Source organism: Larus michahellis, chromosome 1, assembly GCF_964199755.1.
Source record: "Larus michahellis chromosome 1, bLarMic1.1, whole genome shotgun sequence".
Lineage (NCBI taxonomy): Eukaryota > Metazoa > Chordata > Aves > Charadriiformes > Laridae > Larus > Larus michahellis.
The window spans coordinates 1,504,825-1,519,285 of NC_133896.1; the positions used below are offsets into that span (position 1 = coordinate 1,504,825).

The 14,461-nt window shown below is 50.2% G+C and overlaps 1 protein-coding gene across 1 annotated transcript in view; it reads left to right on the forward strand.

The window, feature by feature from the left end:
* The window catches only part of AHCYL2 (adenosylhomocysteinase like 2), a 113,893-nt gene that overhangs the window by 81,814 nt on the left and 17,618 nt on the right, over positions 1–14,461 (forward strand). Inside the window, exons 3-6 of the mRNA XM_074573132.1 lie at positions 4,809–4,952; positions 5,643–5,743; positions 6,141–6,243; positions 7,138–7,232. Of these exons, the coding sequence (XP_074429233.1) occupies positions 4,809–4,952; positions 5,643–5,743; positions 6,141–6,243; positions 7,138–7,232 (443 nt within the window). The remainder of the gene's footprint in view (positions 1–4,808; positions 4,953–5,642; positions 5,744–6,140; positions 6,244–7,137; positions 7,233–14,461) is intronic.

Sequence of the window (14,461 nt, forward strand, 5' to 3'; positions counted from 1 at the left end):
TAGATGGCCTTTAAAGGTCCCTTCCAACCCAACCCATTCTATGATTTTATGTAAAACCAGCAGAGACGCCGTTGAAGGGGAGAAAACTTTATCACTTGGTTGCTGTAAAGTACGAAGAATGAAAATACCGATGATCCGTGCTGACCTGGCTCTTCAAATTAGAAGTAAAAGTCTCTTATCTCGTTACCCTTGCCACGAGCCACCCGTTTTCTGGAGTTGTTCCACATCATTTAAGATGAATCATTTTTCTCACCGGGGAAATGGACCCTTTTCTGCGCCGTTTGGGAGTGGTTTATACGCCCAGGGACGCGCCGGGGCGTTTAACCAGGGGAAGGCACCGACCCGACAGCTCAGCTTCGGAGTCGAGGGGATGTTTTGGCGTTTTGCTGGGCAAATCGCTTAAATTTCGGTCACTGTTCTTTCCCTTTCTGCAAAACGCAGGTAATTGCTCTCTGCTCGAACAAAGATTTTGGGGGATCAGCTGGTTGGAATACTAATGCGCTCAGCGTTGCGTATTACGCGCCGCATGCACGTTATGTGGGTGCTGGAATGAGATTAGAGCAGTAATATCTTTAATTAAAGGCGATTGACTTCATCCTCGTGCTGTTTCGTAACTTTCCAAAGGTTGGGCAGAAAAAAAGAAGTGGGTTTTTTGTTTTTCAGTGGGGCTGTAACGGGAGCGGGTTGCCCTTTTTTTGCCCCGTACCGATGCCAACATTACAGATGTGAGTGGATCTACGTCTAAAATATTAGCAAAGCTAAAATTTGCTGAATTTAGGCTGCGGTCTGGTCTTTGCTGGGTCAGGATGCGGGCTGCAGGTGTCTCCTTTCCCCACCAACATTTTCCCCCTGGATAATGGTGCCCGAGAGACCTGCTACCGGTTTCGTGTCGTTCTCTTTGAAATAATACGATTTATATTAAAATGGTGTGGCTCTAGGGAATGCCGGCCCCGGTTATGAAGCTTTCATTAATCAACTGATGGAGGTGATGTTTCGGAGACGGTCTGTCTGTCTATCCCGTCAGTTAATTGGATATTTCTAGATTACGGGTGCTGGGAATCCTTTCCTTTCTGTGCTTGTTTTTCATTTTACGGGCAAAATTTACTATTATATATTAGTACGCTATTATACTATGCTAACAATATTAGTTTAATTACCATAGCGCTATATGCAATGCTCTATATTATACGTACGAAACAGTAAAGAACCATCTGCATACAAAAATCTGGCTACCATCTAGGCGGGGGGTTGGTTTTTTTTTTTGTTGTTCAAAAAAATTACTTTCAGCCCCCGGAACCGAGATCTATGGCTTTAAAGAAACCTCTGCGCGGATTAGCTGTCTTCAAGGAAATAATCCTCCTTTAACTAATGAATCCTTCTGGAGTCCTTGATATACCAGAGCTTGGTATTGTAGAAGGTGCTCTTTTGTTACCAAGCCGGGCTCCTGCTCCTTCCTTCAAGAGCTGCTGGGGGATTGTGCCCACAAATTCAGAAATAAGTTGCCGCCGGCACGGTGTTTGCAGGGTCGGACTTGCCTTTCGCACCCCGCTGAGGATGGAGCCTTTGCGGAGAAATTTCAGCAATGCGTAATTCTCCTCCGGATTAAGCGGATTAAGAGCCGAGCGGGTCCTGGGGAGCCTGGCACGCCGACAGCGGCAGCGCTAAGCCTTTTTTTTCCTTGGGATCGTTCAAGCGCTTCGCGCGAGCCAGAAGGGGAAGTGATCAGCTTGCTGGGTCCTGCAGGAAAGACAAACCCATGGCCATGCCGGGGGGGAAGGGTTTAACTCCTTGGTTTGGGTTTTCCAGCGTGAAAATGCTAACCGAGTCACTGAAATGCCATGTAGAGGGGTGGTTTGCCTTCCCCCCAAGCTCTCTGAAGGGGCTCTCGGTGTCAATCTGCACTTGAGGTCTGGATGCCTCTGGAAAGCTGCAGCTCTTTGGGGGGTGGGGGGTGATAAGACCATGGGTTCAACCACGCCATTCTTCCTGTGACGCTGCGTAAGAATCACAGAATCACAGAATGGTGGGGGTTGGAAGGGACCTCTGGAGATCATCTAGTCCAACCCCCTGCCAGAGCAGGGTCACCCAGAGCAGGTGGCACAGGAACGCGTTCAGGCGGGTTTGGAATGTCTCCAGAGACGGAGACTCCACCACCTCTCTGGGCAGCCTGTGCCAGGGCTCTGCCACCCTCACAGCAAAGTTCCTCCTCATGTTTAGGTGGAACTTCCCATGGTCAAGTTTGTGCCCGTTCCCTCTTGTCCTGTCCCCGGGCACCACTGAAAAGAGCCTGGCCCCGTCCTCCTGACACCCCCCCTTGAAGAATTTATAAGTGTTGATAAGGTTGGCAACAACAACTTATCAACAACAATCAACAACAACAACTCCCCCTCAGTTGTCTTTTTTCCAGACTGAAGAGACCCAAATCCCGCAGCCTTTCTTCATAAGAGAGGTATTCCAGTCCCCTCAGCATCTTCGTAGCCCTTTGCTGTCCCCTCTCCAGCAGTTCCCTGTCCTTCTTGAACCAGGGAGCCCAGAACTGGACACAGCACTCCAGGTGTGGCCTCCCCAGGGCAGAGCAGAGGGGGAGGATGACCTCCCTCCACCTGCCGGCCACACTCTTCTTGATGCGCCCCAGGATGCCATTGGCCTTCTTGGCCACGAGGGCCCATTGTTGGCTCCTGGTCTTACCCTTCCTGCTGCCCAATTCCTTTGGCACAGAATTGGGGAAGAAAGTTGGGAATCTGTACTGACTGTTGGGTAGAACGACACCCTTGGGTGTTTGGTGTAGATCATTCCCTCTTGGAGACCATGCCTGGGAGAGAAGTTAGCTCATGCGTGCAGCAACACATCACCCAAAGCCAGCAGCTGTTGAGTTTGACTACGCAATGTTTCCTAGGTAAAGATTCAACCAGTCTTTTCCTGGTGGTGTGGAAGAAAGAGAGCCCATCATCGAGACAGCAGAGAGAGCTCGTCATCACATGTGATGCCCTCACACGTGCACATCGTTTGCTAGCAATGCATAATATCGGCCAACTCCACTGAGGCTGTCATGGGTAGTGCTGTTCTACAAAGCTGGTCCTCTTCTGCTGGAACAAATAGCATGATGCCAGGTCTCGCGTTCATTTTAGAAGTACCACATGATCCGGAGAGTAAAGACTTGGAGTAAAACTTCAGGGCAATTTCATGAGGGATGGGGGATGACCATGCGGATGAGGCTCTTGAGTTGGGTCCCAAGGTGTGGCTCCTGCCAGAGAGGAGGAGGAGGTGGAGGAGGAGATGGAGGAGGAGGAGGTGGTAGTGGTGAGGAGCTCAGCTGGACCAAGCTGGCCCGCATTCCAGGTGCTTTGTCTTTGGAGAGGAAAGAGAAGTGATGCTTTCTAGTTCATCTCCAAGCCTTACGTGTTGCTTTGACTGCTGATGCCAGTCCTAGAAGATGAAAGATGTGGGTCTGGTCTCCCACATGGAGGCATTTTCCAGAGGAAAACATGGCGCAAATAGTCTCTTCAGCTGATCCTGATAAACTGGAAGCAGACATCGTGGCTAATTCATCACGTCTCAAGTTGAAAATGTGATTTTAGTAATCAAAATAGATGAGAAGGGGGATTTCTAACTCCACGAAGGGCTCTTCAGTAAATCTCCGTGTGTCCGCCATAGACTAGTTGCCTAACCAAAAGTTTGGAGGACGTTGGTAGGAAAGGAAGACTGTTGTAGGCAGCAACTGTAATTAATTCTGTGTTGGCGTGCACATCCACGCCCGGTACCCATACATCGTCTTAAAACAAGAAGCATAAACTGATTCTGTGAGACCGTATGTTTGCTGTCCTCTGTAGGCTCCTTACTATGGAGAGGAGTGGTGCCATCTTTCTTCCTCTTCTCTTACCGAAAGAGCAAGAGGGAGGAGGGCGTAAAGAATATCCAGAAGAACATCTCCAAGTGTTTGTTACTTATAATAAAAAAGGAGGGGAATATCCAAAGGCTGGCTTGAGCTGTCTGTAGGTGTACAGAGATGTTGGTTGGGAGGAAGCACCAAGGTCATCTCACCCTCCCTGCCCACTCAGAGCAGGACATGGCCAGCACAGGATCAGGTGAGCTGTGGCTCTCTCTAACCGATTCCTGAAGTCCTCCAAGGATGGAGAACCCCCAAGGATGGAGAGCCACCACCTCTCCAGGCAACCTGTGCCAATGTTGCGTTATCCTCCCAATGAAGAAGTTTCTTCCTGCCATCCCATGTGAGCCTCCCAGGCAGCAACTTGTGGCCGTTGCCCTTATTGAGGAACGTCAAAATTGAGCAAATCCAAGGGCTGGGAATACCACCGTAACTGAATAATGATTAACTAGCAGGCTCCGACATGCCGTTGTTTAAAATGAAATAGGGTCGTGTATCTATCCTGTCTTAAATTACAACTCTCCATGTTTTGGAAGTAGTCAGGGCATAAATAAGCATTTTTCTTGATTATCTGAGAGCTGTAAAGGCTTAACATTTGGGCAGAGAGATGGGAGAAGGCCACAGAGGAGCTGCAAAGCATGAGGAGATGAGCCCATGGGGGACACGGGCAGTGCTCGAGCTGATTACCTCTGGTGCGGTGCGGCAGTAGAGGGAGATGAGAGTGAGGACGTCGTGGCAGGTAAAAGCTGGGGGGAAATGGTCGTTGTGAGGAGGAGATCCCAGCTGAGGACGGAGTTGGGATGTGCACGTGGAGAAGCACGTCCGTGGACGCATCCAGCGGATCACCTGCGCCCTGCCACTGCAGGTGGTTCGGCTTTAGGGAATATTTGGTTCTGCCTCTGACCTCCTTTTCTTCTTCCAGCTGCCTCCTACACAGACAGCTCTGATGATGAGACCTCCCCCCGCGACAAGCAGCAGAAGAACTCCAAAGGCAGCAGCGATTTCTGTGTGAAAAACATAAAGCAGGCAGAATTCGGGCGCCGAGAGATTGAAATTGCTGAACAAGGTAAATGGGACGCGTTCCTCAGGCTCCAGGTTATCCTAGGCTGTCTCGTGGGGTTCCTCCTTCTCCCCAAATCCTCGCCGTGCGAGGTTCAGTGTGTTGGCGATTTCTTCACACCGTTCCTGTTAAAGACGGGAAAACTCCTATGGGATTTTGTGGGACGGAAAGGAGTTACGGGGTTGCGCCATGTAGCTCCAACCAACCAACTACTGAAGGGCTACTCTGTACTCAAATGCCTTCTGTTGAAGTCAGTAGAAAAGATGAAATCCATCAAATAATTGAGAGGACTCTGGTTTCGCGCGTCTCCAGAGATCCGTAGCAAAGGCAGCGCGGTGTCGAGGTTGTTGGAGGGGCTGATCCGAGCAGCGAGTCCCAAGTCCTTCTTGCTCTGAAGCAGATGTTCCTCCAGCCTCACCTGGGCATTCGCAGGTAGAAATTTGAAAACGTGATGATGCTTCATCCTGAATAGTAGGAGAAGACCTCAGAGGGATACCGGGTCCTTTTCAGCCGTGCTGTGACTTATTTAATCCCTGCTCTCGAGGCTTTTTTGCTTTTTTTTGAAGGTGCCCCAGCTGTAGAAACTCATAAATCGTGGCAGATAGCAGGGCAAGAAGCGACGCTGGCTCTTCCTTATGTGCTCCTCCCTCTTCCCGTCACCTTGATGGGCTTCTGGTTTTTTATTTTGCCTTTCAGAAATGCCTGCGCTGATGGCTTTGAGGAAGAGAGCTCAGGGAGAGAAGCCGCTGGCCGGAGCCAAGATCGTGGGCTGCACGCACATTACGGCGCAGACGGCTGTAAGACCCCGACAATAAACTCCAGACAGGGATTTTCCACTGCTTAGCCTCTAAAATAGACCCTGAGCTGTTAAAATATATATAAATATGTATAAAATATATATATATATATACACACACCCCCATACCCACACGTGTATACGTGCTGCATATGTAATACACTTGGAAGTTCTTACTTACTTCATCCATTTTAAATTGTAAAAAAGAAAAAGGAATTGCAAAATGGTTTTCTGTGCAATTCTCTAACGACCCCGATGCTGCTTAAAACCAGCTTCCGATAACCCGCCCCCGTAGCTTCCCCGTCAACAGCAAATAACAACCCCGGTTGCGTATTGCTCTTTGCATTGTGTAAAGCTCTTTGCCTTGCTCTTTCTGATTTATTTTTGTTTTAATCCAGGTCCTAATGGAGACTCTCGGCGCGTTGGGGGCGCAGTGCCGATGGGCGGCGTGCAACATCTACTCTACTCTCAACGAAGTGGCCGCTGCCCTCGCTGAGAGCGGTAGGAAACTTCACCCTCTTCCTTCTTCCTGGTTTTAAAAAGAGTTCGTACTGCCCCCATCATATTTAGCCCATTCACCACGTCCTGTAGTTTTTTTCCCTTCATTCTCTTCGATTTAGAATAAACCTACAGGAGCCTGAAAAGCTTAGCATGACTTTTTTCTCTGGAGTGTAAAAGTACGTCGTACAGCTGATGGTGACGCACGTTATTAGCCGTTATTCAGGGCTGTGTGACCCTGAAAGTTATTTTGCTAAAAGAAACTGAGCTGAATTTGATTCCAGTTCCATAAATTTGAGTCATAACTTTGGCCGAAAGGGGTGAAAGAGAGAATTTGGGGGGGATGTAATTCACAAAACAGAAGCGGTCCGTGTTGCTGCTCAACTGGGAGGTGCCTTAAGTCAAATTAAGGCCAGGGATTTTACCGTGAGAGTCGAGAGACCCGGAAGAAGCCAAAGCCCCCAGCTTGCCTGGTACCGGGTCTTGCTCGCTGAAGCTGAACGATAATTGCTCGTGAGTCAGACTACATTCAAGTAAATTTGTGGCTAATGTGCCCGACAGGAAGGTAGGGCATCTAACTCGCAGCAAAATCCTGCATTTGCAAATAAACGTTATCGTTGAGAGCGCGTTGCCCTCTCGGCCGGTGGCTGGGGCTTTTTCTTGGGGGCGAGGAAGAAATGAGGAAGGATAAAGCTGACTCCTATCTGCTGCCTTCGGCGCGTGTCCTCACCGTCTATCTCTGAAGCTTCTTCTGGAAGGTAGATGTTGACCAGTCAGACTGGAAGCAAGACTGCGGTGGCGTCGGGAGCCTGGTTCGCCACGCGTGGGCGTAGGGAGAGCCGAGCCCCACGGGCTTTGCTAAGGCTGTGTTAGCATCCCTCTCCCTCTCTGTGCCAGGGTTCCCCGTCTTCGCCTGGAAGGGAGAATCCGAAGACGACTTCTGGTGGTGCATCGATCGCTGCGTCAACGTCGAGGGATGGCAGCCCAACATGGTGAGACGGGGCCGACTCTTGGAGCTCGGGTAGCTCTCGTCTAGAGAGAAGGAGGAGGGTTTGGTGCTGCTCGGTGTTTCCCTCCCGAATTTAGACCTAACTTCGCAGCGAAGGCTTGGCGCTAACGCAGCGCTTACCTTCAGAGGGCTTTACGATTAACTACGCAATGTGGGAAATTAGCTTACCTGGGTCTCGCGGGCGTAAAGTCGGGGAGAAGGTGGGTTAAATGACTTCTGCGTGCGTATCTTGCCTACCAAGCAAGGTTTTGTTTAACTGTTTTCTAAATGAGCAGGGCCGCGTCAGTGCAAAGTGTTTCGGGTGCTTAGTTTGCTCCCAGAGTAGCTCGTTACGGTTTAAGCCAAACTCATTTAATCAAGCCAGTGAAAAAAGGCTCGAAATCAGTATGTTCTGAAGAGGGTTTTGCATCCGTTTTACCATATTCGATTAAATTCACAGCTCTGGTTGATGTGATGTTTCTTATCACGGCAAGGCTTCTGTTTCGGAACAAAAATCAGATTTTAGGTGATGTCCTTACTGTAGGAACGCAAAACCCCCAACTTCGTCCTTCGCTGGTTTATGTTCTGCCCTTGTTTCTAGGGAAAACGGAGAAACGGAGAAACCTGAAGTAGTTGAGCGGAATAATTTGCAGCTGTCAAATGTGCTGTTTTCATCATGCTTCCCAACAGGTTTTGAGCCCCGGAGATTATGATCTAAATTAGATGAGAAGTAATCAAAGGCGGGAGATGGGGGTGTATCTGTACTGTTTGTTTGCCAATATCAGCTTGTTTGAGGTAGGTTTTTTGTCCCTTCCACCTGCTCACTTCCTCGCTGTCACCTTTAAAAAGAATTGTGAATGTCGAAAAATCCGCCCCCGAGCTACGTGTCTGAGTCTAGACGCGGTAGCTGCTTTCTTCTTCTTTCTGAGGAATAATTTCCCATCGAAAATGCCGGTAATTGAAGATTCAACGGACCAGAATATGCGTGTTATGCTTTCCTAGGGTCTCGCCAGACCTCTTGGTTCTGCGACGTGTCTTTGTCCCTCAGGGTATTTTCAGACCTGCTTCTGGAGCGCAGAAGTTATTGCTGGGGAGCACCAAATACCTCGTATCTGGCAGTTCCCAAAGATTTACACGCCGGATTTTGGAGGTCCGTGTTTTAAGAGATAAGAAATGGGACACTGGAGATATTGGGTGAAGAATGGGTGTGGAAAGGATCTTCTTCATATGATTATTTCAGGAGAGATGAGCCGGCAAACTTGGCCAAAGAGACAAAAAAGTAGCCAAAAGACCAAAGTAGCCTTTCCAGTCTCAGGGCTGAAGCAGGATGGACCTACTCTGCTCCCTGTGCTGACGGCAGCTTTTCAGAGCATGCATCCTGTTTTGCTCTTCTGTTCTCGAGACTGAGAATTTCCCCCAATATCCTGAATCAAGGAGATACGTCCCCCCCCAGGTTGCAGGACTGAGCCTGAGCTGCTGGTCTCTAACCTGCTGCTCCTGGCAGCCCGTCACCTGTGTGTAAATCCAAATCTAATCTCTTTTCATGGAATCATAGAATGCTTTGGGTTGGAAGAGACCTTAAAGCTCATCCAGTGACCTGGGCAGGGACACCTCCCACCAGCCCAGGTTGCTCCAAGCCCCGTCCAACCTGGCCTTGAACCCCTCCAGGGATGGGGCAGCCACAGCTTCTCTGGGCAACCTGGCCCAGGGGCTCACCCCCCTCACAGCAAAGAATTGTCTCTTCTCTTCTCTTCTCTTCCCGTCAACAAAATACCAACGACACCTTTCAGCATCGGTGATGACTGGTGGCCGTGCGGCGCCCTGAAGATGTTTGGTGCGGCGCTGCATGCCACGGTGCAATCAAGTGGGAAACTCTCTCTCTGTGAAAAGTGATTTAGTAACACGCCTACCTCTATCCAGCAAGAAATAATCAATTTGGACTCTTACAAAGCGTGGAGTAATTCAGAGCATAAGTATCCAACTTGTACTTGTTGATCCATCCAACTTGTGTTCGTTGATCCCAGAGGAAAGTAGCATGGAAATCCATCTCCATTTCCAGGCTTCTACGTCTTTAAGCTCAATGAGGAGACGTGCGATCTCTGTTTCTACCTAAGAGAAGGTGAAATGGGTCCAAGTAGTTCAGCAGCTCCTTGTAAGCCACGCTGACTTGATACCGGGGCTTGAAATACAGCCCAGGTCCTGTTTAGCGTTTCTTCGCTGGCCCCCACCAGTCCCGTGTCCAGGTGGGCACTGCGAGGCGTGATGGAGCTGACCTTGCGCGTCCCGTGCAGATGAAGAGGGATGTCTTTTAGCCCAAAAATCTGAACATTCAATGTTTGGGCTTCTGCGCGGCGCTACTCCATGGAAACGATTAGCCACAGATACTGAGAGTCTCCAAAAAAAAGACATATTGGGTTTTCCCATGGGGATAGCAGACCTTTAGAGGAGTGCTTAGTCGGGACAGGAATGGCGCAGAGGGGTTTTTTTCTGAAAAATACTGAATCTGCAGCGCTGAGAGTTTGGTTTCCTTTGCAGCGTAAGGTGATGTAGGACCACGCTGATGCCGGGGCATTTCGATGCCACCTCCGACCATGCCTTCCTGCCATCTCCTGGCGTTTTCAGCGGGCATCTTTGTTTTCCGTCGTGTTGTTGAGCTGCTCCAAGCTAATTTTAATCCGCTTGTTCTCGGCAAGAGCAGCCCCACGGTATCGGCTGCTGCCCCAACAGAGTTGGAAGAGGGGAGAGGGTGAGACATTTGGTGGCAGCGGGATCTCAGATGGGTTTAAAGAGGTTGTAAAATGGCACCCTGAGACACCAGTTTCTTTCGTGGAAGAGCCGGAGGTTTTCTGCTGGAGAAAACATGAAACGGGAGGACTGAGGGACCGAGAAGTCACAGTCCTTCTGTGCAGGCAGCGACAGGAAATTTGTTGTTTGGGAGAGAAGAGCACTGAGACAGAAACACCTACCGATGCGGAACGGATACACCAAATCAGTCAAAAATCACAAAAATTCAGGGTGAGTACTGCTGTGGAGGAGCAGGACCAGATACCTCCGGTGCGTGGGTCAGAGGATGGTCCCATCATTAAAGAGAGGATCCCATCATCAAAGAGGTGGTCCCGTCATCAAAGAGAGGATCCCATCATCAAAGAGATGGTCCCGTCATCAAAGAGAGGATCCCATCATCAAAGAGATGGTCCCATCATCAAAGAGAGGATCCCATCATCAAAGAGAGGATCCCATCATCAAAGAGATGGTCCCATCATCAAAGAGAGGATCCCATCATCAAAGAGAGGATCCCATCATCAAAGAGATGGTCCCATCATCAAAGAGATGGTCCCATCATCAAAGAGAGGATCCCATCATCAAAGAGAGGATCCCATCATCAAAGAGATGGTCCCATCATCAAAGAGATGGTCCCATCATCAAAGAGAGGATCCCATCATCAAAGAGATGGTCCCATCATCAAAGAGAGGATCCCATCTCCTTGCAGGCACGGGGCGATAGGAAGAGGTTTTTTTGCAGGCGCGACCACTCCAGCAGCCTCTGCTCCGAGGCGGAGGTGCCAAAATCAAGAGGGAGGTTGATGAACCGCAGGCGGGAGCGTCGTTTTTGCAGGTCGTGCCTCTCGGTGGGCGTCAGGCAGCGGCAGCGAGAGGCAGAGCAAGGCTTTGCATCTACCGCGGCTGGTTTTCTGTACGAAAAATTCTTCGCACGGCAAATAAAGGCGCTTTTTTTTTTTCCGGGGGGAAAAAAAAAAAGTCTGCCTGGGACAAATTCGAATGAAGGCGGATAACCTGCGTAAAGCTGAGAAAACTGCAGGAATATGGGGCACATACCATGGGCTTCGCTGCTGGCCGTTCGCAGCTGCTGCACAAAGGTGACCTTCCGTCAAAAACTAGTTCCTCCATTGATTTGGTTCAGGTTTTTTTTTCATCTCCTGCCCTCCTAGGAATGAGGAAAGTGCCAACCCCCAGAATTCTCTCTTAGAAAGAGGATTATGTGCCCTATTAAACGGGGATTAATGAAATGAAGACGTCCTGGGAGCCAGGCGGCTGAATTCCTACCTCGGCTGGCCCAGGAGAGCTTCTCAGCCCACTTAACCCTTACCTACCTCCGTTTCCCAGCCTGTGCATGGGAGGGGGATCTGGAGGTTCCCTGGAGACTCAAGGGTTGGGTCTGCGTGGAAGACCCTGGTAGGACACCTCGTGCTTCCCAGATGTTTGTGGAGGAGCAGCTGCTACCCACAGTGTTCGCCTTCAGTGGAAAATTCTGCGATTTAGAGAGAAAAAGGTTGTGATAGTACGTAGCGTTTCCAAGCAACTCTTTGCCCACGGATGTCAGGGTGGTGGCTCCGTGCAGCCACCACGTCGTGTCATGACAAAGCTCAGGAACGCTGTCTTTGTGCCCGCAATGGGGCTTCTGCCGCAGGAGGGTGGTGGGAGCGTTCAGTTTTTCTGGGTGGCTGCAGATGGTGGTGGGAGAGTGGCAGAGGGTCCCTGCGGGGCTCCACCACTGGCCCACAAGCAGAGGTGCTTCTCCCCAGGTTTGACAGTTGCATTTTAGGACACCTGCACACCACGCCAGTAGGCTGATAAGGGCTGGCTTGGCAGTCAGAAGTCTTGAACGTTGGTGTAGGGAGCATGCAAAGAGGAGGAAGAGGAGGAGGAAGAGAAGGAGGTTGCAGTCAGAAGTCTTTGACGTTGGTGGAGGGAATATGCAGAGAGGGTGATGATGATGATGGTGGTGGTGGTGGTGGTGGTGGTGGTGGTGGGGTCAGAAGTCTTTGATGCTTTGACGTTGGTGGAGGGAATATGCAAAGAGGAGGAGGAGAAGGAAGAGGAGGAGGAGGAGAAAGGGGAGGAAGTTGCAGTCAGAAGTCTTTGATGTTGGTGGAGGGGATATGCAGAGAGGATGACAATGATGATGATGACGATGATGATGATGAAGTCAGAAGTCTAACACTTTGATGTTGGTGTAGGGAATATGCAAAGAGGAGGAGGAGGATGCGGTCAGAAGTCTGTGACGTTGGTGTAGGGGACATGCAAAGATGAGGAGGAGGAGGATGATGATGATGAGGAGGAGGAGGATGATAGGGAACATGCAAAAAGGAGGAGGAGGAGGAGGATGGAGTCAGAAGTCTTTGACGTTGATGCAGGGGACATGCAAAGAGGAGGAGGATGATGATGATGATGATAGGGAACATGCAAAAAGGAGGAGGAGGAGGAGGATGGAGTCAGAAGTCTTTGACGTTGATGCAGGGGACATGCAAAGAGGAGGAGGAGGATGATGATGATAGGGAACATGCAAAAAGGAGCAGGAGGAGGAGGATGGAGTCAGAAGACTTTGCCGTTGGTGTAGGGGACATGCAAACAGGAGAATAATAATAAACAATAGTACTGCTATGGGGCAATGTGCTCTCAGCCAGCCCAGCCAGCGCAGCTCCTGGGCACGTCACCTGCCGCTCGGTGCAATCTGCTCCCTGTTTTTTCTTGAGTCTGAGTCTAATGGGGGTTGTCACGCTTCCCACCTTGCTTGGGCACTGCTTGGGCCACCTGAGGCCACCAAGGTGGCAGGAGGACTCGGGGAAAGGCACGCGTTTGGGCTTTTTCTTTTCTTGGATCTTTTCTTCTGTCCCAGACACCTCTTTGTGGTGCCCCAGTGGGTCCCTCTTTGAAGCATTTAGAGCTCAGGACCCTCCTCGGGCTTGGCTGTGTGTTGAGATGTAGCAGGGGATGACCCAAAGTGGTTGGGGATGGGGCCACGTTCATTACGAGGGAAGTGTGTAGGGCACAAACGAGTCTCTTAATAAACTCCGCCGGCTATCACGAGCAGTGACATATTCTGTAATTATCAGAGGTTCTGTACGTAACGGAGGTCAAAAATAAGCCTTGACTTAAAGTCTTTGATTGTCCCGGCAACACTATGGCACGTCACAAAAATACCAGAATAACGTCAACCCGTGCAGAGGCGTATCTGGATGGACGTGTTCGACTTTTAGCAGTGTTACGACTTCCATGTCCAAAGGCGTTACCGGGTCTTTCCACGTGCTGGATGATTATAACACCAGCAGAGAACAGACGAGCTCTTAGTCATCTCTTGTCACTGCGATTTTTAGATTTCTGTGACCGAATCGTTTTCATGTCTGGCCTTTCCATGGCACTTTTTCAAAGGGCACCTTTACTTGCTCATCTTCAATGTTTTTATTAAAGCGGTAAGTCTCTGGCTTTCTCCACCGCCCTGAAATGTGTCGTTAGGAGGAGATGGGTGGCTCGTGAGGCTCAGGATCCCATCAAGAAGAGTTTTGTACTTCTGAGTTTGAGGTTCAAAGCCAGATGAAATGGGCAGAGACCCAAAGTTGTCGTCTAAAAGAGGGTCACTCTTCTTCATACGCAGTGTTCTATGATGCAGCTGCATTATAATTGTCATTAGTGGCTCTGCACCCTCCTCCTCTTTCTCCATCCATCTCCTTCTCCATCCTCCTCTTTCTCCATCCCCCTTCTCCCTCCTCCTCCTTCTCTGTCCTCCTCCTTCTTCATCCTCCTTCACCTCCATCCCCCTCCTCTTTCTCCATCCTCCTCCTTATTCTCTATCCTCCTCTTCTATCCTCCTCCTCTTCCATCCTCCTTCTCCATCCTCCTCCTCCATCCCCCACCTCCTTCATCCTCCTCCTTCTCTATCCTCCTCCTTCTTCATCCTCCATCTTCCTTCTCCTTCTCCGTCCTCCTCTTCCATCCTTCTCCTTCTCCATCTTCCTTCTTATCCCCCTCCTCTTCCATCCTCCTCCTCCTCCTCCATCCCCCTTCTCCTCCATCCTCCTCCTCCATCCTCCTTCTTCATCCTCCATCTTCCTTCTTCTCCATCCTCCTCTTCCATTCTCCTCTTCCATCCTCCTCCTTCTCCATCCTCCTTCTTCATCCTCCATCTTCCTTCTTCTCCATCCTCCTCTTCCATCCTCCTCCATCCTCCTCCTTCTACATCCTCCTCCTTCTCCATCCTTCTCCTTCTCCATCCTCCTTCTTCCTTCTCCTCCATCCCCCTCCTCTTCCATCCTCCTCCCTCTCCATCCTCCTTCTCCTCCATCATCCTCCTCCTCCATCCCCCTCTTCCTCCATCCTCCTCCTTCATCCTCCTCCTTCTCCATCCTTCTCCATCCCCCTCCTCCTCCATCTTCCTCCTCCATTCTCCTCCTTCATCCTCCTCCTTCTCCATCCTCCTCCATCCCCCTCCTCCTCC